At 37.4% G+C, this 23,959-nt stretch overlaps 1 protein-coding gene and 1 pseudogene across 5 annotated transcripts; one reads left to right on the top strand and one right to left on the bottom strand.

Annotated features, from left to right (window-relative positions):
• The window catches only part of LOC109062647, an 18,556-nt pseudogene extending 14,852 nt beyond the window's left edge, over positions 1-3,704 (bottom strand).
• On the top strand, positions 3,192-23,959 carry LOC109051245 (protein polybromo-1-like). Of its 5 annotated transcripts, none has more exons than XM_042766053.1 (30): positions 3,192-3,227; positions 5,707-5,852; positions 6,036-6,133; positions 6,847-6,994; positions 7,139-7,285; positions 7,394-7,504; positions 7,591-7,659; positions 7,754-7,852; positions 7,969-8,054; positions 9,481-9,572; positions 9,678-9,894; positions 9,966-10,107; positions 10,915-11,009; positions 11,108-11,387; positions 11,524-11,629; positions 12,467-13,106; positions 13,194-13,405; positions 15,397-15,582; positions 16,144-16,301; positions 16,432-16,686; positions 16,756-16,901; positions 17,086-17,243; positions 17,435-17,618; positions 17,798-18,002; positions 18,295-18,496; positions 18,634-18,786; positions 20,572-20,721; positions 22,737-22,786; positions 22,905-23,118; positions 23,357-23,959. In XM_042766053.1, exons 2-30 carry the CDS (start codon positions 5,715-5,717, stop codon positions 23,527-23,529), a joined length of 4,914 nt encoding a protein of 1,637 aa, XP_042621987.1. In that variant the 5' UTR covers positions 3,192-3,227; positions 5,707-5,714; the 3' UTR covers positions 23,530-23,959. The 5 variants fall into 5 exon arrangements, with proteins under 5 accessions (XP_042621987.1, XP_042621985.1, XP_042621989.1 ...); XM_042766051.1 differs by lacking the exon at positions 3,192-3,227 and adding an exon at positions 3,643-3,773; XM_042766052.1 differs by lacking the exon at positions 3,192-3,227 and adding an exon at positions 3,649-3,773 and having other exon boundaries at positions 5,700-5,852.

Genomic DNA, 23,959 nt, shown 5'->3' with positions numbered 1-23,959 from the left:
CAATGCACAATATATCAAAACCGCATCCAAAGCTCACTTATAATATATACTTAAAGCAAATAATTTAAGCTGAAATGCATTTTGTAGAATATATATATATATATATATATATATATATACACACACACACACACACATACAGGTGCTGGTCATATAATTAGAATATCATCAAAAAATTGATTTATTTCACTAATTCCATTCAAAAAGTGAAACACACAGACTGATCTATTTCAAATGTTTATTTCTTTTAATTTTGATGATTATAACTGACAACTAAGGAAAATCCCAAATTCAGTTATTATTAATTAGAATATTGTGAAAAGGTTCAATATTGAAGACACCTGGGGCCACACTCTAATCAGTTAATTAACTCAAAACACCTGCAAAGGCCTTTAAATGGTCTCTCAGTCTAGTTCTGGAGGCTACACAGTCATGGGGAAGACTGCTGACTTGACAGTTGTCCAAAAGATGTCCATTGACACCTTGCACAAGGAGGGCAAGACACAAAAGGTCATTGCAAAAGAGGCTGGCTGTTCACAGAGCTCTGTGTCCAAGCACATTAATAGAGAGGTGAAGGGAAGGAAAAGATGTGATAGAAAAAAAGTGTACAAGCAATATGTATAACCGCACCCTGGAGAGGATTGTGAAACAAAACCCATTCAAAAATGTGGGGGAGATTCACAAAGAGTGGACTGCAGCTGGAGTCAGTGCTTCAAGAACCACTACACAAAGACATATGCAAGACATGGGTTTCAGCTGTCGCATTCCTTGTGTCAAGCCACTCTTGAACAACAGACAGCGTCAGAAGCGTCTCGCCTGGGCTAAAGACAAAAAGGTCTGGGCCCGTATTCATAAAGAATCTTAATGCAAAAAGTAGCTACTAGTGACAAAATTCTAAGAAAATTCTTAGAAATGTGGGCGTTTAATTTTAAAATTAAAGAAAAAATCCTAGTAAAGAAAAAAGTAATTCAGAAAGCATCTTAACCCTTAAAAGAGGTCTTAAGGTCAAACTTGTTAGGAGCACGGACGAGGACTTTTAAGAGGCTTAAGAGTTTCTTTAGCAGAGGAGAAAATGGCAGAAAGATGAAGAGGGAGAAGAAATGTGTTGCAGACAATGGATGACAGGGAGTAAATAAGACGCTATAGATTAGATCGTGCAGGGATCATGTTTGTGACTGATCTTATTAGAGACATGCTAACATCTCCGACACAGCGCAGAAATACCATAGCGCCAGAACTGAAAGTAATCACTACATTACGATATTTGGCAACTGGGAAAATGCAACAATGCAGTAGTGATGATTTGGGTCTGTCACAACCTTCTGTAAGCAGAGTGATCACACGAACAATTACAGCACTTTCAGAACCTCTTATTGTGTCGCAGTTCATTTCGTTTCCACTGGTCATTTCCACCTTGCAGGCTCAAAAAACTGCATTTATGAATATAGCAGTCTTCCCTGGTGCGCACAAGCAGGAGGAATGGACCGTTAATAATTTGTGCTATATGCTCCCATGTCTGCTTCTTTTCCCGTGCTGTGACACCCGGCCCAAAATTTCCTTTAAGAATGGCCTTGTGTTCATCCACTAACTGGGCTAACAGTAAACACTGTTCCTCTGTCCAGTTGGGCTTTCTCGCCCTTTTTGATTTTGATTCCATGTTTTATACATTAAAACCAACATTCAAACCACCACTTAAATAGACAGCAATCAGTGTAATTGGAAAGAGTGGAACAATTTTTATCATTCTAAGCCAATCAAATACCTTTAAGGGAAATAAAAACATGGTAAATTAAAAAAAAAGGATTTATATACACACACATAATGTGTGTGTGTGTGTGTGTGTGTGTGTGTGAGAGAGAGAGAGAGAGAGAAAGAATGGTCAAATAGGAAAAATTACGCATGTAAATACAAAGTGAAGGATTAGAATAGACCCTATACTTAAAATTACTCTTTTTTTCCTTCTTGGACAACCAACCAATCACAGTCTTCAAAAGATTGTGTCATACATAGCAACAGGGTCAACCCCGCCTCCTCACTAAGATGAAAGTTTTTTTCTTTTCCTTACTCAGAGTTGCTCTCAGATCGGTCCCGAATCGCTCTTAAGCTAAGACTCCTACGTAAAAGTTTTTAAGCTAAATTAAGAGTTTTCTGAGAGGATTCTTAGAATCTTTATGAATACGGGCCCTGGACTGCTGCTGAGTGGTCCAAAGTTATGTTCTCTGATGAAAGTAAATTTTGCATTTCCTTTGGATATCAGGGTCCCAGAGTCTGGAGGAAGAGAGGAGAGTCACACAATCCACATTTCTTGAGGTCCAGTGTAAAGTTTCCACAGTCAGTGATGGTTTGGGGTGCCATGTCATCTGCTGGTGTTGGTCCACTGTGTTTTCTGAGGTCCAAGGTCAACGCAACCGTATACCAGGAAGTTTCAGAGCAACCGGGACTCTCATAACACCTGAGCAGTGCCACAGACTGATCGACTCCATGCCACGCCACATTGCTGCAGTAATTCAGGCAAAAGGAGCCCCAACTAAGTATTGAGTGCTGTACGTGCTCATACTTTTCATGCTCACATTTTCAGTTGGCCAAGATTTCTAAAAATCCTTTCTTTGTATTGGTCTTAATTTTCTGAGATACTGAATTTGGGATTTTCCTTAGTTGTCAGTTATAATCATCAAAATTAAAAGAAATAAACATTTGAAATATATCAGTCTGTGTGTAGTGAATGAATATAATATATAAGTTTCACTTTTTGAATGGAATTAGTGAAATAAATCAACTTTTTGATCATATTCTAATTATATGACCAGCACCTGTATATTTAAAAAAAAAATTAGGCAAAATAGTACTGAATTTTAATACTGACAAAAATATTAAAATAATGTTGGCAATAACAATTTAGACCTATTAATATCACCCATAATTTTAATATTGGCACATCTCTAATATAGGACAAACACAAACTTATAACATGACTTTGACAACATAAATTACTTACAAAACAGTAATGCACTGAAAGTGGAACATAAAATGGGTGTTTATATATATATATATATATATATATATATATATATATATACACATATATGCACACACACAACACATACATACATTATATACATATATATATAAAAATTAAAAAACAGTATGAAAAGGTATCACATTGGCGCTTGGATTCACACAGAGAGAGAGAGAGACACGCATTTACTAAACCTCCTGTGGACACCACGGTAAAACCTTGGTACTTTTTGTTAGCGATTTTAAGTTCTAGTTTGCTGACAACAACCAGGTCGCAACCATAGCCTCTGTTCACTAATATACTGTGCATGGATATTTAAAACCTCTTACCTTCTTTTGTATTTTGAAGCGTTTGGCACATGATAGACGTTTGCTCGCCTTCTTCAACTCTAAAAACAGACACGTGAGTTTTGTCAGTGTGTTTTAGCCTACTACGTCCGACGGTTTATTACATCCTTATAACGAGCAACTGTTAAATACAATGATCTCCGTTGGATTTGTATAGTTAATGCGTGTAAATATTCTAATTTATTTGAGCTTATATACTCACTCGGTCTCTTCATGTCTGTCGACGCTCCAGCACGCGCTCCTCTCTCGCGCAGCGTGTGTCTCTATTCCTCACTTCCGCTTCCGCTTTCGCACTGTAAAGGGTTAATGTTTTCCCCCACTTGGTTTTATTTAATAATTCAGTCAGAATCCGTGTTGAGTGTGTGTCAGTCCTCAGACAGCTCTCAGAGGCAGCTGATCAGACACGGACGGTAAGGCCTGCAGCTCGCGCGCTCTGTATTGTCTGCTGTTCATGCTATAATAAAGCGCGAGCATCATCACGCAAAGTGTTGCATGGCCCAATGCGAGTGTGAGTGTGTGTGCGAGCCTTTGTTTTTATCCGCCTGTGCTGATGCATGTGTCACACAGCTTGTGTCTGCAGACACATAGCGGTCCCACCTTCATCATCATCATCATCATCATCATCGTCGTCGTCCTGCAGACAAACACTGTTGAAGAGCATTGGTCATCGGTCATGATAATAAATGCAGCTCATCACAGGTCCACGCAGTGTCTCATAGATGCACATCGCTCATGTATGAGACTGTAATTACAGCATGATAAAAATCAGGCAGAAGCCGTGTTGATATGCAGCTTCTTGTGCAGTTTTATTTTTACACACAGTTTCAAAAATGGATATCTTGCCTTAAAAAAATGGCACTTGACTATTTAGACGTATCAGTTGCCACTAATGCTGTTATTAAGCTGCCATTAACAAGCAGTACTGTACTTAAGTATTTATTTAACAGGATTACTGCTACATCAATAATACTCCATTGTGTAAAACAGCTATTTCACTACTTGTATTAAATAATATACTTTGAAAACAATTTCCTGTTGGACCCTAAGCATTTTCCACCAATATTCATAGTTATAACGATTAATGTAAAGACTGCAAAATATTATATTTATTTGTGTGTGTGTGTGTGTGTGTGTGTGTGTGTGTGTGTGTGTGTGTGATAGTAGTGACCACCTTGCCAGAGTGGTTTTGTTTTGTTTACATATAATAATTGGAGTAACTACTCTTTTTAGGGGAACTATGGCTACCATGGCACATTTTTGTAAAAACAACACTGACAAATGGGTGTCTAGGCATAAAAACGCTGTTGGCAAATAGTAATAAAAAAAAGTATTACTGTAGGATTACTCTAACAAACTTACTGTTAATTCATGACAAAGACAACAATAATCCATTAGTTAATAAATCTAATTTGATTTGAAAACACATTTTTGTTGGTTAACCCATGATAACTATAGTACAGTTACAGTTACTGCAGTAATTGTTACTATTATGAATTATATATAAACTAATATTTGATCTCATCTGAAGACGTTTTCAGACTCTTTGTGATATGTATTGTACACTGTACACTGTAAAATTATGATAGAAATGTTAACTGTAAAAGACTATCAATGCTGTAAATTGGTTGAGTTCCCTTTTTACAGTAAAAAAATAAATAAAATTAAATGTACAGTTTGCGTAAGTGAAAAAGAACAAGTCATCTTATAATTTATAGTGAAAAAATAAGCACTGACATTCCCAGAATTCCCTGTAACAGCTCGAATTTGACTATATTTTATTAAAATAATTGTGGTAATAATTTATGATTTTTCAGTTATGTATATTAGGGTTTTATGTTACAGCTCATGTTGTTTAATTCAGGTATAATGCATTGTTTTAGTGTTGTGTGTTACCATGATGGTGTTTAGTATTTGTGTGTATGACACTGTGCACCTTCTAGTATTTCTGCTTGTGCTGAACTTTGATAGTGATGTAGCTTTCTCTCTACCACCTGTGTTATTATGGAGGTTTTCAGTATAAGTTAAGGGTGCAAAACATAGTTCAGTAGCAGGCCTTCAGCAGAAAATTCATCAGAAAAAGGACTGTTAGATTTACCAATTTTATTTTGTAAATTAGTTTTAAACTGTAAAATCTGCAGGTTGTAAATGTGTTTACATTTCACTGTATTTTTACTCAATTATTTTGGCAACCCCAGCTGACAGTTTTTATTTCTCTTTTGTTTTTTACAGTGTAGTTATGATGGTGTCCCTTCAGCCACAAATACTGTACCTCTATATTAGAGAACTAGTATCACTGCTAACAACTAATAAACTATTTGAGTTATGTCCTCTTTCTGTGTGAAGGGCTTACAATGGGCTCAAAGCGACGGAGAGCCACTTCTCCTTCCAGCAGTGTAAGTGGAGGAGATTTTGAGGACAGCCAGACCACATCCATACCTTCAACCAGTCGGAAGAGGAGAAGAACCACAAACATCCCCACTGTTGACCCCGTGAGTTCAACTGAGAATGGTGTATTTATTGTCTCATCACATTAATAACTGCATAGTAACACATTTTTCCTCATTTTATGCAGAAATGTAAGTTCTCTCCTGATCCTGCTCTCACAGATCAAATGACTTCACAGTCTGCTTTTGGAAAATTGCAGATGTTATTCAGTAAGCTTTTCCTTACAGATTGCCGTGTGTCACGAGCTGTACAACACTATCAGAGACTATAAGGATGATCAGGGCAGGATGCTGTGTGAACTCTTCATCAGAGCACCAAAGAGAAGGTCAGTCACACATTAAGAGATTTCTGGACTTTAACCATTTATGCAGTTTGATAGCTTCTGATAGTTTACTATCAACTAAAAATTAAAGTGCCCCATTATAGGTAATGAAAGGCTCATATTTTGGTTTTGGGACTCTCAACAACAGGTTGACATGCATGCAAGGTCAAAAAACACTTTCATTGTCTTATAATATGCTTTTATTTTTACATTACTTGCTCAACGACTCCCAAACGATTCCCTTGCGTGACGCTAATATGCGGTGACTGGTCTGATTGGTCTTATTTTCATGTCATCATGGCTGTAATGCGTGATAAAGCAGCGTTTGTGAGCGCAGTGCTGCTTTGTTTACAGCGTTACCGGGGAAACTGCTATTTTTACGCTCCAAAAGCGGCACCTAGTGGCAAAGAATGAATTTGCATTTTCATTCAGACCAATGAGAAAAGACCAACAAGTGGGCGGGTGTTGTGATAATGTTTTATTATTTCATGTTGACGTCAACATGAAACAGCTTGGGATTCATTTTAAAATGACTTGTTTCAATGATTCAAAGTCGACTCTTTCTTTTGAAAGACAATAACTTTATACACGGTGCACTTTCAGATTTAAAACTTTGCAGGATGTTTTCATTCACTTAGAGCTGTGTGTCAAAATCCATAATAGGGGCACTTTAAAACAAACTCTAAGTTTTAACATCAGGAACCACTTCCCTACAGGAACCAGCCGGATTACTATGATGTGGTGTCTCAGCCCATTGACATGATGAAAATCCAGCAGAAGCTGAAGATGGAGGAGTATGATGACGTTGAGCAGCTCACAGCTGATTTTCAGCTCTTATTCAACAATGCCAAGACATACTACAAAGTGTGTATATATCTTAGATATCATTTTAATTATTGTATATATTGGTGTTTCTTGTATTCTTTCTGTAGCTCCACCATTTTCTTCAGATAAGATATTTACTTATACCAAAAAATATACTGAAACCTTTTTTTTTTTCCTGTGCAGCCAGAAACTCCGGAGTACAGAGCGGCTTGTAAACTGTGGGATCTGTATATTCGCACCAAAAATGAGTTTGTGCAGCGAGGGGACTATGATGAAGACGATGACGATGATGACTCACAGGAAAACCCTGGAGGGGCCACAGAGGAGGAGGTCAGTAGCCCCAGATCTTGTTTGTCTCAGTATTTTCCTACATCTCATGCTTTGGACCTGTACTAATGTGTTTTAGATGTATCATTCTGGTTTTTTTTGTGTTTACAGTCTATCTCGAGCCTCAAGGAAGTTCTCGGGCAGCTTTTGGAAGCTGTGCTGACGTACACAGAACACGGGCGTCTCATTAGTGAACTTTTCCAGAGGCTTCCCTCTAAAGTGGTAGTTCTCTCAATTTCAATTCAGCACTTACACAAAAATATCATATAATTATTATTATTAGTATTCATTTAAACATTCTTTTTCAGCAATATCCAGATTATTATGCTATTATTAAAGAACCGATAGATCTGAAGGCCATTGCACAACGAATACAGGTATCTTGTTAATATATTTATGTTCTATTACAGAATAAACAATATTGCCATTTATCATCGATTTACACTGAAGCTTGTTTGTTTTTGTCCCTAGATGGGCTTCTATAAAAGTGTGAACCATATGACTAAAGACATTGACTTGTTAGTCAAAAATGCCAAAACCTACAATGAACCCGGATCACAAGTATTTAAAGTAATGTGTCACTGAAATTCTTTTGATTTTTATATACAATTCATATCAATATTTTCTATCTTAGAGTTATATTTCTATTCATAATTATCCTCATACTCATATATATGAATTTCCAGGATGCAAACACCATCAAAAAGATTTTTGCACAGAGAAAACTGGAGCTTGAACATTCTGAACCTATTAAAAGCAGCATCAGGATCAGGTAAATTATGTTATGGATTTCATGTTACCATAACACACTTAATTTTTTTAGCTAGATATTTTAGCTTAAGTCAATGTATAATATAACATAATTTAATGTATTTATACAATTTTAAAGTCTTTTACTCTAATATTTCGTTGGACCGCCTTTAGCTTTGATTATGGCACGCATTCGCTGTGGCATCATTTCGATAAGCTTCTGCAACATTTATTCCCGTCCAGAGTTGCATTAATTTTATCTTGTATTGATGATGGGAGAGTCGGACCACTGTGCAAAGTCTTCTCCAACACATCCCAAAGATTCTCATTGGGGTAAAGGTCTGACTCTGGACTCTGTGGTGGCCAATCCATGTGTGAAAATGATGTTGCATGCTCACTGAACCACTCTTTCACAATTTGAGCCTGATGTATCCTGGCATTGTCATCTTGGAATATGCCCGTGCCATCAGGGAAGAAAAAATTAATTGATGGAATAACCTGGTCATTCAGTATATTCAGGTAGTCAGCTGACCTCATTCTTTGGGCACATAACATAATCATCCATGCAGTAATTATCCAATGGGAGGATCTTAAATATTTGCTTAGTCAAATCCAGGTGGTGACTTTTTTTTGGACGGGCAGTTCGCATCTATAATTATTATTGATATATATCAATTATGTTTTCAGCGTCAGGATAAGTTATGTTATGTATTGTGTTTTACTACGATTTGTTAGTTATATAATATAATATAATATAATACTATTTCTTAACTATAATTATTATTAAATTATAACAGATATATATTAGTTTTACTATATGTTGCATTATATTACCATCTGATATCACCCAATTTATTGATACATTTTAATTTAGTAAAAATACTATAAAATGTAAGTGCTATATTTTATAGGCAGGTAAGATTGTGATACCATGTTATTCTTTGAAAGTATTTTTCAGTGCCATAATATATATGTGACCCTGGACTACAAAACCAGTCGCTGGGGTATATTTGTAGCAATAGCCTAAAATACATTGTGTGGGTCAAAATTATAGATTTTTCTTTTATGCCAAAAATCATTAGAATATTAAGTAAAGATATTTAGTAAATTTCCTACTGTAAATACATCAAAACTTCATTCTTGATAAGTAATATGTATTGCTAAGAACTTCATTTGGACAAATTTAAAGTCGATTTTCTCAATATTTCGATTTTTTTGCACCCTCGGATTCCAGATTTTCAAATAGTTGTATCTCAGCCAAATATTGTCCTATCATAACAAAACACACATCAATGGAAAGCTTATTTATTCGGCAATAGCAACCATCATCACTGTCCTATGGGGCCACCCCTGTGTTGGGTTTAACATTATTAATTTTTATCTACTGTACAAACAAAGATTTATATTCTGACTGACAGTGTTGTATTTGCACTGGTGTTTGTGAACAGGAACAGAAGGTTTGCACAGGGAGACCGACTCTCCTCCATCACTACTGCTCTACAGTATGGCTCAGAGAGTGAAGAGGACGCCATATTAACTGGTACGTCACACATGACGATATCTGTATAGAAGAGATCAGTGTATTATGTTTTGATCTCTCATTATTGCCTTACATAGTAATTCGAGGAGTGTTTCCTTGTTCTAGGCTCTGTTCATTATGATGAGGGCGAGTCAGAAGCTGAGAGCATCCACTCCAGCATGGACATGAGCAACCCCATCTTCCAGATGTACGAGGCAGTGCGGGGCTGTAGGAACAACCAGGGACAGCTTTTAGCCGAGCCCTTCTTTCAGCTTCCCTCCAGGAAAGATTACCCCGACTACTTCCAGCAGATCAGCCATCCAGTCTCCCTCCAGACGATAAGGTACAGTAGGACAACATCAATGAAAGTTTGTCAGTTTTGAACACGCAGTGAAGTTTTTTATCTCTCCTCAGGAGTAAGATGAAGAACAATGAGTATGAAAGTGTGGAACAGATAGACACAGAGCTCAACCTGATGTTTGAGAACGCGAAGCGCTACAATGTTCCCAGCTCTCAAATCTACAAACGTGTGCTAAAGTTGCAGCATATATTGCAGGTAATATAAATCCATTCCAAATAAGGACAGGTTATAGATTACAATGACTCAATAGACTGAATGTGTCTGGAAGATCAAAAGAGAGTTCAAGAATATTGACTGACATAACTGAATGATAATGATACTTTTGAGTGTACATGCAACCCCAAAAAGTATTTGGCCATTTAAGCCACTCTTAAAAGTGCATGAATGTTATTGCATTAGATTTGAGTTTTTTGTTTGTTCGTTTTTTTGCCATGGACCCTGTTAGATCATACGTCCACACCAGAAATATCAGATCCAGCCCCGGTAACCACATCCTGTCAGAAAAAAAAATCATTTTGTAGTCAACTAGTCAACAGATTTGTCTAATACCCAAAACCAGTGTTATGTCTGGTACCCAAAACTGTATTAACAGTCTTCTATCAGCCAAGATGTTGACTTAGTAAAGCCAGTGAAGAGCAAAAGCAGGAGACGGAGTAATGATGACAAAAAAGGATTTTTTCAAGCTTCAATATTTGTATTATAGTTACATAATCTGGTTTCAAGAAGAAACTCTATTGCAAGGAATAGTAAGGAAATATACTATTAATCACAAGGGCTCAGGAAACAGGAACAACTAAAGAGAAAACCACCATCTACAAACCAGAACTTACAAAGCCTAAGGGAGAGCTGAGGGCTTATAAACATGAACTATACTCTATATAAGAAACTATATATAGTTCATCCCAACAACTGTGAACATGCTCCACCAACATTTGACATCCAGAAAGAATCCAGATGCTCCAGATTCAGTCTATATTTGGGTATATGTGTGTATATATTCAGATGAAGAGGAAAGAACTAACGAGGAGAGATGATGAAGATGGAGATAGCATGCTATCATCTACTCTTTCTGATGGGGGCAGCACCAAGCGCAAAAGGTACATTTACAGCATTAGTAAAATACATATATGTTTGGAGCTTGTTATAGTCTTGAACTTTGACGCTTGCTTTGGTCTGAACGTATCAAATCTGGCAGCCATAAGAAGAACACAAAGAAGAACCGCATGAAGGCTCTGTACGCTGCTGTGGCAGAGGCTCGGGAGATGGGCACAGGCCGGAGACTCTGTGACCTGTTTATGGTCAAGCCCTCAAAAAAAGACTACCCGGATTACTACAAGATTATACTGGAGCCAGTGGACCTGAGGACCATCGACCACAACATCCGCGCTGACAGATACACCAGCGAAGACGCCATGATGGAGGACATGAGGCTGATGTTCCGTAATGCACGTCACTACAACGAAGAAGGTTCACAAGTGAGTCTGAAGGTTGCTACTAAGCTTGGAAAGACCGTATAGAGTAAATGAGCTTTTTGAATCATTCTGTTGTCGTAGGTTTTATAAATACTAGCTGCTCTGTTATTTCATGACTAGCTTGTTGGTTTGACTCTAGGTTTACAATGACGCCAACATTCTGGAGAAGGTATTAAAAGAAAAACGAAGGGAACTCGGACCCCCGCCGGATGACGATGACATAATTTCACCCAAGCTGAAAATTAGTATGTTTTGAAAGCATTGTATGTGTATACCTTACTTTGAATTAGGATTCAATGATTAATAAAAACAACAAACAAAATCGCAATATGGCTTAATGCGATTATCAAATAATAAAGGTTGCAATTTAATTCAATAAATATATGGGTTTCGTGTTTCAGAGTGAAGCACAGCACTGTGTAGTTTTGCACATGAGCAGCTTATTATTTGGTGTTTAGAGCAGCTTGGTGCGCAGTAAATTCTGCTCCAAATGAACTCTGCATGTGCTCAGTTTGGGTTCCTTGATTGTGCATTTGGGCAGAGAACATGCACCAGTTATCCTCTCAAACTTGTAATGAGAAGTGCTTATAAACCAGTGCCGAGAAAATAAAAGCTTAATGGTTTAATGTTTTGCAAAGCAAAATTTAGATACAAAACTAACAAATTAGTGAAATTAGGCCAGCCATAAATATTTACATTTAGCAGACACTTTTATCCAAAGCGACTTACAGTGCATCCAGGCTATACATATATATATATTTTTTAACCAGTATGTGTGTTCCCTGGGAATTGAACCCACAACCTTTTGCGCTGCTAATGCAAAGCTCTACCACTGAGTCACAGGAACACACACAGGAACGCTATAAATATTTGTATTATAATTTTACAGTTGTTCTTTAAAATAAATTATTATTATTATTTTTATTATTATAATAATGAAATATTACTATAGTATTTTAAGAATTAAACTCTTATTTTATTTATTTATTTTTGGAGTCTTAGGAGTTGTGGGTTTCAGTCTACATAACACCAATCCTCTTAGGAAGCTTCGGCTGACCATGTGCCACTTTCATTCTTTCCAGGGAAGAGTGGCATCTCTCCTAAAAAGTCCAAGTACCTGACTCCTCTGCAGCAGAAACTCAATGAACTCTATGAAGCTGTGAAGAACTACACCGACAAGCGTGGACGGCGTCTCAGCACCATCTTCCTCCGTCTTCCATCCCGCGCTGAGCTTCCAGACTACTATTTGGCTATCAAGAAACCTGTAGACATGGAGAAGGTGAAGAGCCACATGCTGGCCAACAAGTACCAGGATGTTGATGCTTTGGTGGAAGACTTAGTGTTGATGTTCAACAACGCGTGCACCTACAACGAACCTGAATCACTGATCTACAAAGATGCATTAGTGCTTCACAAAGTGCTTTTGGAGACCAGGAGAGACTTGGAGGGAGGCGATGACACAAATGTCCCAGATGTTGCACGGCTCATCCAGGAGCTCATTCGCAATCTTTTCGTCTCAGTTCTTGGTCACCAGGACGACGAAGGACGTTGCTATAGTGACTCACTGGCAGAGATTCCAGCTGTTGATCCCAACAATCCCGATAAGACTCCATTGAACTTTGAGATCATCAGAGCTAAAGTGGATAAGGGCCGTTATAGGAGACTAGATGTGTTCCAGGACCATATGTTTGAAGTCTTGGAGAAAGCTAGATGTCTGCACAGGTGAGGCTGTTCATTCGCTCATTTATGTAACTGGAGAGGCAAAGTGCTGGTTTCTCACAATACCAAGTGTTTTAATTTGTGTCATAGGACGGATTCTGAGATCTTTGAGGACTCTGTGGAGCTCCAGCAGTTCTTTATCCGGATCAGAGATGAATTGTGTAAGAATGGAGAGATTCTGCTGTCGCCGGCCCTCAGCTACACCACTAAACACCTGCACAGCGAAGTGGAGAAAGAGAAGAAAGAGAAGCTGCCTAAAGAATATGAAGAGGATAAACTCAAGAGAGAGGAAGAGAAAAAGGGTACTGTTCCAATAGTATTCAATCCAGTGTTTTAATCTGGTTTATTTATTTAAAAATACATAAGAAAATGCTATTCATACATGACATGATAGCATAATGAGGAACAAAGCCTCATTAAAAGAATGAAATTCATGGAAAGAAAAACAAGTAGTTTTAAATAATTACTTTTAATATTTCTTAGAAAGAAATAAGCAGTGCAGCAGTTTAGCTATAGATTTAGTGAAGTACCTAATTATATAAATATATTATTTGTGATTATTTGAGAGTCAGCTAATGCAAGCTTGACTGACGTGACCTGACAGAACTAATGCTACCATTGATTTTAAAAAGACCCTTTAAATTCATAAAAATATTTCTGAATATTTTTTAAAGAAATTTTTTTTTTTTTTTTTTCATCTTGAAAAATATAACCTTTTTTAAAAATGTATACACTCACATATTAAGAAAAAAATGTCATTAATTATACTTGATCGTGACACCATATGACATTTTCATCACTTTAATAAAATAAAATTTTGCACAGTAATCATTTTATTCAGCACAAAACTATTTTTTTACATTTATTTATATAGTGCTTTATACAATACAATGCAGATTGTGTCAAAGCAGCTTTACAGTGTTAAACAGTAAAATAGTGTGTTGATAATGTAGGAGGACAATAGTAAACAGTCAATTTTTCAGTTAAAGTCTGTTTATCATTGATTCAGTGATGTCATCATCCAGCTCAGTTCTGTTCTCTTCAAGTAGATTCTGTGCAATCAAGCTGACAATATTGCCAGAAATTAAGTGTCCCCAACTAAGCAAGCCAAAGGTTACAGTGGCAAGGAACCAAAACTGACAGAAATGGAGTATCATCAGCATAACAGTGAAAGCTAACACCATTTTTTCTCGATGATATCTCCCAAGGGTAACATGTAAAATTTGAAAAGCAAGGGCCCTAGTACTTAGCCTTGTTGTACTCCATACTGCCCTAGTAATATATACGATACCTCTTCATTCACTGCTACGAATTGATGAAGGTCGGATAAGTACAATTTAAACCATGCCAATACAATTCCACTAATGCCTACATAATTTTGTAGTCTACTCAGAAGAATGTTGTGATCGATAGTGTCAAATGCAGCGCTAAGATCCAGTAGCATTAATAGAGAGATACAACCAAGATCAGATGATAAGAGCAGGTTATTTGTAACTCTGATGAGAGCAGTCTCAGTACTATGGTAGGGTCTAAAAGCTGAATGGAAATCCTCACAGATGCCATTTTTGTCCAAAAAGGAACATAGTTGTGATGATACTGCCTTTCCTAGTATCTGACAGAAAAGGGAGATTTGAGATCGGTCTGTAATTAACTAATTCTCTAGGAACGAGTTGTGTTTTTTTTTAAAAGAGAGGCTTAATAACGGCCAATTTGAAGGTTTTGGGGACATATCCTAATGACAATGATAAATTAATAATAGTCAGAAGAGGATCTATGACTTCTGGAAACACCTCTTTCAGTAGCTTAGATGGTATTGGGTATTAAATGTTTTTGGTTTAGATGATTTAACAAGTTTATACAATTTTTCCTCTCCTATGGCAGAGAATGAATGGAATTGTTCCTCATATGAAACCAATATGAATACAACAAATACATTTCTCAGAACTCAGTACATGTTTTAATCTAGATTTAAAAAATATATAGTTTTCTTTTTTTTTTGGCCACACTTACTTGCCATTGTCTCATTTACAAGAGTGGCAAACATATTGTAACCACAAACCATAATCATACAGGATAAACTATGTTATACATGATAAACCATCTATGTTTCTTCTATACAGCCTATATCAACTGTCACAGTTTTGGGAGTAAATTCTTTATTCCATTGACAGAGAATTGTCTCCTGTGTTTATAGCAGTTGTAGCTCTATAAACTTTGGAGTTACAAGTTGCCAATAACTGTAATTTTTGTAGTTCAGATGGCTGTTGATTAATCTTTTCACACTGATCTCCAGAAGCTGAGAAGAGTGAGGACACAGCAGGTGGTGGATGGCAGGGAGCCCTACAACGCAACTACAGCCAGGACTGCAGCTTCAAGGACAACAAGTACCATGTGGGAGAATATGTTTATGTAGAACCCACAGAGCCAAACCTGCAGCCGCACATTGTCTGCATAGAGCGACTCTGGCAAGATGATGCAGGTATTGCATTCATAAAACCTTAAAATGATGCTGTGTCAACATGAGTCAGGCATATATATTGTTCCTTAACACTGGTGATTGAGAATATAAAGTACCATTCAAAATTTTGGGGTCAGTAAGATTTTTTATTAAAAGAATTTAACACTTTTATTCAGCAAAAATACAAATTTTGAAAATAAAAATAAAATGTTTTTAAACAAAAGTGACCGTTAAGACTTGTTACAGAAAAATTCTGTTTCAAATAAATGCTGTTCTTTTGAACTTTCTATTCATCAAAGAATATCAGAGCATAGTAGAACATTCGGCATATTAGAATGATTTCTGAAGGAACATGTGACAATGAAGACTGGAGTAATGATGCTGAAAATTCAGCTTTGCCATCACAGGAATAAATTACATTTCAAAATGTAATGCCAGTTGTTTTAAACTGTAATAATATTTCACAATATTAATGTTTTACTGTATTTGTAATGAAATTAATGCAGTCTTCAAAAACATACCGACCCCAAACTTTTGAACATTAGTGTAGCTGTTAAACTATATGTATGTATTTCTTCATAGGAGAGAACTGGCTTTATGGCTGCTGGTTCTATAGACCCAACGAAACATTTCATCTTGCTACACGCAAATTTCTTGAGAAAGAAGTTTTCAAAAGTGACTATTACAACAAAATTCCTGTCAGTAAAATACTGGGCAAATGTGTCGTCATGTTTGTGAAGGTAATATCATGCAGCAGTGATTCCAAAACATTCTCATTAAACAAAACTTATTTCTGCATTACTAAAACAAAACATTAAATGAAACTAAAGACAAAACATCTTTCTGTTCTGAAAAAAATTCTTATTGCAGGAGTATTTCAAGCTTCAGCCTGACAGCTTCAGACCTGAAGATGTTTTTGTCTGCGAGTCTCGTTATTCAGCGAAAACCAAGTCCTTCAAAAAGATCAAGATGTGGACGATGCCCTTAAGCTCAGTGAAGTTCGTCCCACGTGAAGTGCCGTTGCCTGTGGTTCGTGTGGCCTCCATGTTTGCACCCAAGCAGGACAGTGAGAAGCCTCCTGAGATGGCAGAGGATGGCAAAGCTGTACCATCTATTATTGATAAGGTATGACATATATTGCTATATATTGAATATATATACATATGTTGCCTCACCATCAATCTGTGTCTTCAGGAGAGGGAGGATGTTACCATAGAGGTCAGTAATGGAGAGCCAGGCTGCCAATACTATGAACAGCTCTGCTACAACGACATGTGGCTGAAAGTGGGAGACTGTGTCTACATCCGCTCTCATGGGCTCGTACGCAACCGCGTGGGACGGTAGGGGACCAATGACGAGTCGCTGTGTTGTTCATATTGTGGTGCATATTGTTCATATCAGGCTTGATTATAAACATCTCAAATAACTTTATTTGTGTCTCATGGGTTTGGTTTTCACCACCAGAAAGCATTTGTGATTTATGACAGTCTCTTCTTGTACATGAATGGGTTTGTGTTGCAACAGGATAGAGAAGATGTGGGTGCGAGATGGAGCCGCCTACTTTTTCGGCCCCATCTTCATCCATCCCGAGGAGACTGAGCATGAACCTACTAAGATGTTTTACAAGAAGGAAGTTTTTCTCAGTAACCTGGAAGAAACCTGCCCTGTGACCTGTATTGGAGGTAACCTTAAGTTCCATCATTAAAGCTGTATTGTTGAAGTGGTCACAAGGTCGTTGACTTCCAGGCAGAATGCAACTGAGTTATTTACATTGAAAGGACTGTTATAAAATGAAGTGATTTGTCAGTTTTGCTGATTAAATCTTATCATCACCATGACTTCTACCACATCTGGACAATTTTTTTTTCCTTAGGGAAGTGTACAGTGTCTTCTTTCAAAGATTTCCTGTCATGCCGGCCAACTGAAATGCCGGAGGAGGATGTGTTGCTGTGTGAGAGCCGCTACATAGAGATCGAGAAGCAAATGAAGAAGTTTAAAGGGCTGAAGCGTTTCTCTCTGTCGGCCAAAGTAGTTGAGGATGAAATCTATTACTTTCGGTCAGTTGCTCCATTCTTGTTGACTGCTCAAGTAATCCAAATTAAATAAAAATAATAATTGATGTACATAAGAAACAGACTTTAGTGTATAGCAATGAAAGCTGACGAGCTCAACATGGATTGCTCGTTTCTGTCCCAAAATTGGACATTGGACTCATGCTTTTGGTTATCTCTGTCAGAAAGCTCATAGTGCCTCAGAAGGAGCCGTCTCCACTGCTGGATAAGAAGATTGAGGAGTTGGAGGCCAAGTTTGCAGACATGACGGATGAAGAGCTGGAGGATTTGGGTGATGACGATGGGGACGGCTCTGATGCTCACTGCATGCCGCAGCTTCAGACTCAGCTGACCGGTGACATGGACATGCTGCATTATGCTCCCCCGCAGGTCAGCAGTATGCTGTTGTTGAAAGAAAATCATTGTTTGATCTTGTTGATTTAGACTTGGAAAACTACTGATCTCAGAGAGGTCTGATCTTGTAGAAGTTGTCATTGTAACTGGCTGTATTATCTGATAATCATTAGTCTTGGCCACTGACTTCCATTTTATAGACAAAAAAGACTGACATTTCACAAAATACCTTTTGCGTTCCTCAAAGTCGTACAGGTTTGAGGGTGAGTAATTTATGCATGCTGTGTAAGGCCAAGACTAAATGAACAGTATCTGATTTTCTCCACAGTCCACACCAAAGTCAATTAAGGGTCTGTCAAAGAAGGAGGGGGCAAAGAGGAAGATCAACATGAGTGGGTACATCCTCTTCAGCAGTGAAATGAGAGCCGTCATCAAGGCCCAGCACCCTGACTTCTCCTTTGGAGAACTCAGTCGACTGGTGGGCACAGAGTGGAGGAACCTTGAGGCCACTAAAAAAGCTGAGTACGAAGGTGAAGTGTTGAGTTTTGCTGTTTATCACGAATTCAGGTTGCCTGGAAATCATCTGTGGCCACTGATGCATGGGATACAATGTCTCCAGGTTGTGCATGAAACATCAAATTGTTTTTATCTTTTGCCATTCTTTCAGAGAGGGCAGCAAAGGTAGCGGAGCAGCAGGAGCGAGAAAGAGCAGTGCATCAGAACTCCCCAAGAGCAGGTACCCCAGTAGGGGCGCTCATGGGGGTAGTACCTCCCCCGACCCCCATGGGGATGCTTAGCCACAGCATGACGCCTATGGCAGGTAACCCCTCTCAGATGTGGTGGACACACCTTTCTGGTGCCACACAGAGCTGCAATAAGAAGCCTAACTGCTAACACACTCATCTCCAGTGCATTTTCCATCTTCAACCAGTCCATTCCTCCTTCAAAGCTGCCATCTTTTGTTGTCTTTAGTCCTAAAACTAACTTCTGTTATCTGGACGTGATTTTGAATGCATGGCCTTGTCATCCATCAAAAAATTACTGCATGTACTGTAGCAAAAATGAAACTTTACTACCCCTTTTTCACTGGAATGCTGCTTAGCCATGGATTGTGTGAACTTTTCTCAGAATTGATCTGTGTTTAAACTGACTTTGAACAGCTGAACAGTGATGGAAGTAATTGCTTATCAAAAAAAATTTAATTTGGCAGCTTTAAGCTGGAATAGTGTGTAAAAATATGATAAATATATTATAAAACATAATCTTTGTTTTAAAAAAAGAGATAGACAATAGGGTTATGCCGAAAAGGGGTTCGGAAAGAAAATGATGTGTACTACGGAATAAATACGGGATGGGAGGAAAATACATATTTTAATAATTTCTCTCGTGGTTATATCATTGGGTAATTATTCTGTATATAAATTGCGGGTATCAGGAAGGCGCTATTATGCCTGGCATTGAAACTGCTTTTGAATGTACAATCGCTTTTGAGTTTCACTTTCGAGATTCGCAATCGCACATGGTCTGTTTATACTATGGAGCGGCAGTACTTGCCACACATTTGACAAGATTAGATGTTTATCAGTGGTGCTGAGGATCTGCAAATCGTTCGCTATCGTCCTCAGTCATCTCTCATTACTCTGTTTATGTGGGAAGTGAAATTTGATGTACTATAATGTAACAAGCAACCGTTAGCCAGCGTTTTCTGAATATGGAAAGAAATGTCATCGTCCATCGCAATATTTTACGGTAGACATCGCCCAACCCTAATGGACAATATATCACTTATTGGACCATGTTAGAGTTTTTTTTTTTTTTTTTTTCATTTATAAATGTGAGCTGATATTGAATATTTAATTATGCATGCAAATGTTTTCTGATTTTACATTTATATTACCTTTGCTGTCATCCAACGCTTAGTCAAAATTAATTGTTAATAATTTATTATTTATTGCTACTAATTTAATTTCAGTTTAATTTAAATTATATTAAATTTAAGCACTGTTAAATGTAATCTTTCACAAATCTCAAATCTGAGTATCCATTTTTCATACTGTATATTTGGCTAAAATTTAAAGACTGCTTCATCCCTAAAATAATTTCAGCAGGATATCAAAAAAAAAAAAAATAAGAAAATTCAAATACACAGCTGGAGTACAGTTTTGTTACTGTTAACCATTTAAAAAAGTGTTTTGTTAATTGAAATAAAACTGAAATACATGTAAAAAATGCATAGATTAAAAATGTATATGAATATGATGCCTAAATATACGTTTCAATTGAAGCACTAAAATTACTGAGAAAGCTGAAATAAAGCTAAATAGAAATAATGTTAATATTAAAATAATACTGGACAAAACTGGAAAAAACCAAAAGAGTACTTAACATGGTGATGTTCCTGCTTCCATTGCAGAGATGACAGATGATTTTTCAGGCTCAGAACTGTTAGTGGAAAAGGGGTGTGTGTGTGTGTGTGCTGGGTTTCATATTTCATTGTGAATGATAAATCAGCTGTAAAACTCTAAATGTAGTGCATGAATTCATTCTCGTAACTGCATGATATACTAATGCATGCATATGTTGCCACCTTCCTCTTCCTCCAAAGGCATGATGGGTAGTTACAGGCCACCCATGCAGCCCTTTCAGGGGCCTGTCGATGGCATGATTAACATGGCCGGCATGCCTCCACATCCCATGGGGGTGCCTACCTTACCCCTCTGCTCCCCGTGGGGTATACCTAGCATGCCATATCTGGGTAAGGACCACCTCACAGCCACACGTCCCCACTTGCAGTTGCTTCCTGTCTGCCTCTCCAGTTCTAACAAGAGGGGCTACCTGTTCCATAGGCTCAGGGGCTCAACAGAGCAAAATGTCTGCCCTGGCCTTGACTAAACCAAATGAAGAGACTCCCGAGGTTCTGTAGAGGAATAGTTCATGCAAATATTCTGTCATCATTTACTCACCTTTATGTCTTTTTTCAAACCTGTATGGCTTTCTTTCATTCATAGAACACAAAATTAGATGTTTTGATATCACTTTACAGTAAGGTTTTGTTTGTTAACATTCATTAAAGGCACAGGTCACTCCAAAATGAAAATTCTGTCATCATTTACTCACCCTCAGGTTGTTCCAAAACTGTATGAGTTTTTTTTTCTTCATCTTCTTCTGCTGAACACAAAAGAAGATATTTTGAAGAATATATGTAACCAAACAGTTGACAGTAGCCAATGACTTCCATAGTAGGGGAAAAAAAGGGGAAAGTCAATGGGGCCCATCAGCTGTTTGATTAGCACATTCTTCAAAATATCTTCTTTTGCGTTTAACAGAATAAGAAAAATCATACAGGCTTGGAACAACTTGAGGGTGAGTAAATGCTAACCAAATTTTTTTAATTTGTTAATATTACTTCTTGTTAATTTCAGCATTTTCTAATACATTGTTTTTAAGATCAACAGTGGTGTGTATTAACATTAGTTGGTTGCACTAGTTAATGCACTGTGAACTAACATGAACATGAACTTTTTTATTAACTAACTTTATCAAAGGTTTATAAATGCTGTAAAAAATATATTGCTCATTTTTATTTCATGTTAGGTAATGTGTTGACTTATGTTATCAATTGAGACCATAAAAGTGTTACCCCAATATTAAACGTTATCGATATTTTAAAGAATTTTTAAGCTCTTTTCCATGTAATGAAAGAAATAATGACTAGGGACAGGTAAGCTTCAAAAAGGTATGAAACACACTTTCACTGCATCTGAATATGCCTGTTCCCCTACTATGTAGATCTTAGTCACGTTAGAAACCAAATTGAATTTGACTTTGTTGAGAACGAGGCTAGAAGGGACAGACTTACAGTTTTTACAATGGCACGCACTGTATAAAGGTCCTAGATCACATCATTGTCACAACTTAGAACAAAAATGAAATATAACGGTACCTTGACTAAGGTCTACAATAGGCGAAAAGCAGTATGTGAAAAGATTAGTATGCCTGAATTCACAGTATTCATAAAACAGTTGGTGAAAACTTTACTGCTTCACTATCCCATGAGGAAACTGGAAGGGCATAATATATGTATCATTTATGGCAGGAATAGGATGCAATTGATTATAGGGCAACTTGGCGGATATTTTACGTCCCGATTGCATTAATACTACAGACACACACATGTTACATATAGAACATACTTTTTTGAACAGTCACGCAGTAAGTTTTTAACCAAATATATTAGCTACTTAGACTGTATGCGATTTTAGATGCAAAAATGAGTGCATTTGACTTGTGTGATGCATTTCAAGTCTTCTATAGCCGTATGCTAGTTTTGTGTGAGAAACATTATTCAATGAAATTCAGTGTTTACTTAATTGGTGCCATTAATATCAAACCTGACACAAAACAAATCATTTAGTGAACAACAACTGATATATATCATGATATGATCATATAACTTCAGAAAGCTCACAATATTACCAATAAGTCACATGGACTACTTTTATAGTAGATTTTTGGAGCTTGACAACCCCTCGTCCCTATAGGGAAAAGAGCAGCATGAACATTTCTATCAATTTCTCCTTTTGCTTGATTTAGGATCAAGATTTCAGATGTCTAAATTTCAGTTAAATTTCACCCTAAGCTACTATAAGATGCTAATGATTTCATCAAAGAAAAAATTATTATCTACATAGATAAACGTGAACATAAAGAGCTCAGGGTATCAGTTTGAAAGTCTCTTATTCACAGTGTTTGCTGGTACCTCTTTCACAGGTACGAATGGAATGGCCCCAGGTTCTACAGGAAGCACTTATGGGACTCAGGTAATGGTAATAGAGTGGCTTTAGCTGCCGATGCACAAAAGTAAAAGGGAGACCAAATATTTTTAATTTCTGTGCTTTTTAATACTCCAAGGTCCTCTAAATCTTTGTGTTTTTCCAGATGGGTGTGATGAACTCAGGCCAGCAGGCCCCGCCACCCTACCCGGGACAGGGGCAGGTTGGGCAGCCTGCTCTGCATCAGCCCTCCACCCCCATATTTGTGGCTCCTCCACCCAAACCCCAGCGACTGCTACATTCAGAGGCTTACCTGAGATATATAGAAGGACTCAGTGCTGAGTCCACTGCTGTCAGCAAATGGGACCAAACACTCTCTGGTGAGTAAGATAGCAGATATATGTTATGTTAGTCCTCGACTGGCATGGAGTTTTTCCATAACCAATTCAGATACTTAGAGAGCAAAGCAGTCAGGTGACACTTACAAAGTTAGAAAATAATATATATATATATATATATATATATATATATATATATATATATATATATATGAACTGATGTTAGGGTAGCATAAACGATCTTAAAATGGCCAAATGTTGTCCTTGTGTGTCACTTCAGCTCGCAGGAAAGATGTACGGCTCACAAAAGAGCAGGAGAGCCGTCTGCCCTCTCACTGGCTGAAGAGTAAGGGAGCTCACAGGACCATGGCTGACGCTCTATGGCGACTTCGGGACCTAATGCTACGAGACACACTAAACATTCAACAGACCTATAACATCCAAACCCTCTGAAGCATTCCTTCTCATTCTCACCCGACAAGACGAGCTGTTCTTAGTGTTTTAATGGGATTGAATAACGTCTGTTTAGGGTTTTGTAACGCTAAATATTGTCTGTTGGCTTTATTAGTGTCGATGTTTCCTGATAGCACTTTTGATTGGTTGGTTTTGTATGTTTGCTATTACATGTTCTTAGACCAATTTAAACATTTTCATAAAATGTTGAACTTTAAAGTGTTGACTTTGATGTTTGTGCATTGTGATCTATGACGGTTAAGTTAGGATTGTTATGAGAGAATGGACGTTTTTTTTGGGGTCTTGGTTCATAAAATGGTATATGACAAAGTTAATACACCTATTTTTCATATCATCCCAGTTGTATTAGCTGAAATCATTTTGGAATGGACATCATCTGTCTGTTGTTTCAATAAACAAAGTGATGAGA

The sequence above is a fragment of the Cyprinus carpio genome, chromosome A11, assembly GCF_018340385.1.
Source record: "Cyprinus carpio isolate SPL01 chromosome A11, ASM1834038v1, whole genome shotgun sequence".
NCBI classification, from domain to species: Eukaryota; Metazoa; Chordata; class Actinopteri; order Cypriniformes; family Cyprinidae; genus Cyprinus; species Cyprinus carpio.
This window is presented reverse-complemented; position numbering and strand designations above follow the sequence as displayed.

Coding starts and splice junctions, on each gene's coding strand:
- LOC109051245 (XM_042766053.1), top strand. CDS start 5,715: ATGGGCTCAAAGCGACGGAGAGCCACTTCTCCTTCCAGCAGTGTAAGT. Junction 8,055..9,480: donor AAAAGCAGCATCAGGATCAG/GTAAATTATGTT, acceptor GTTTGTGAACAG/GAACAGAAGGTTTGCACAGG. Junction 11,630..12,466: donor TTCACCCAAGCTGAAAATTA/GTATGTTTTGAA, acceptor CATTCTTTCCAG/GGAAGAGTGGCATCTCTCCT.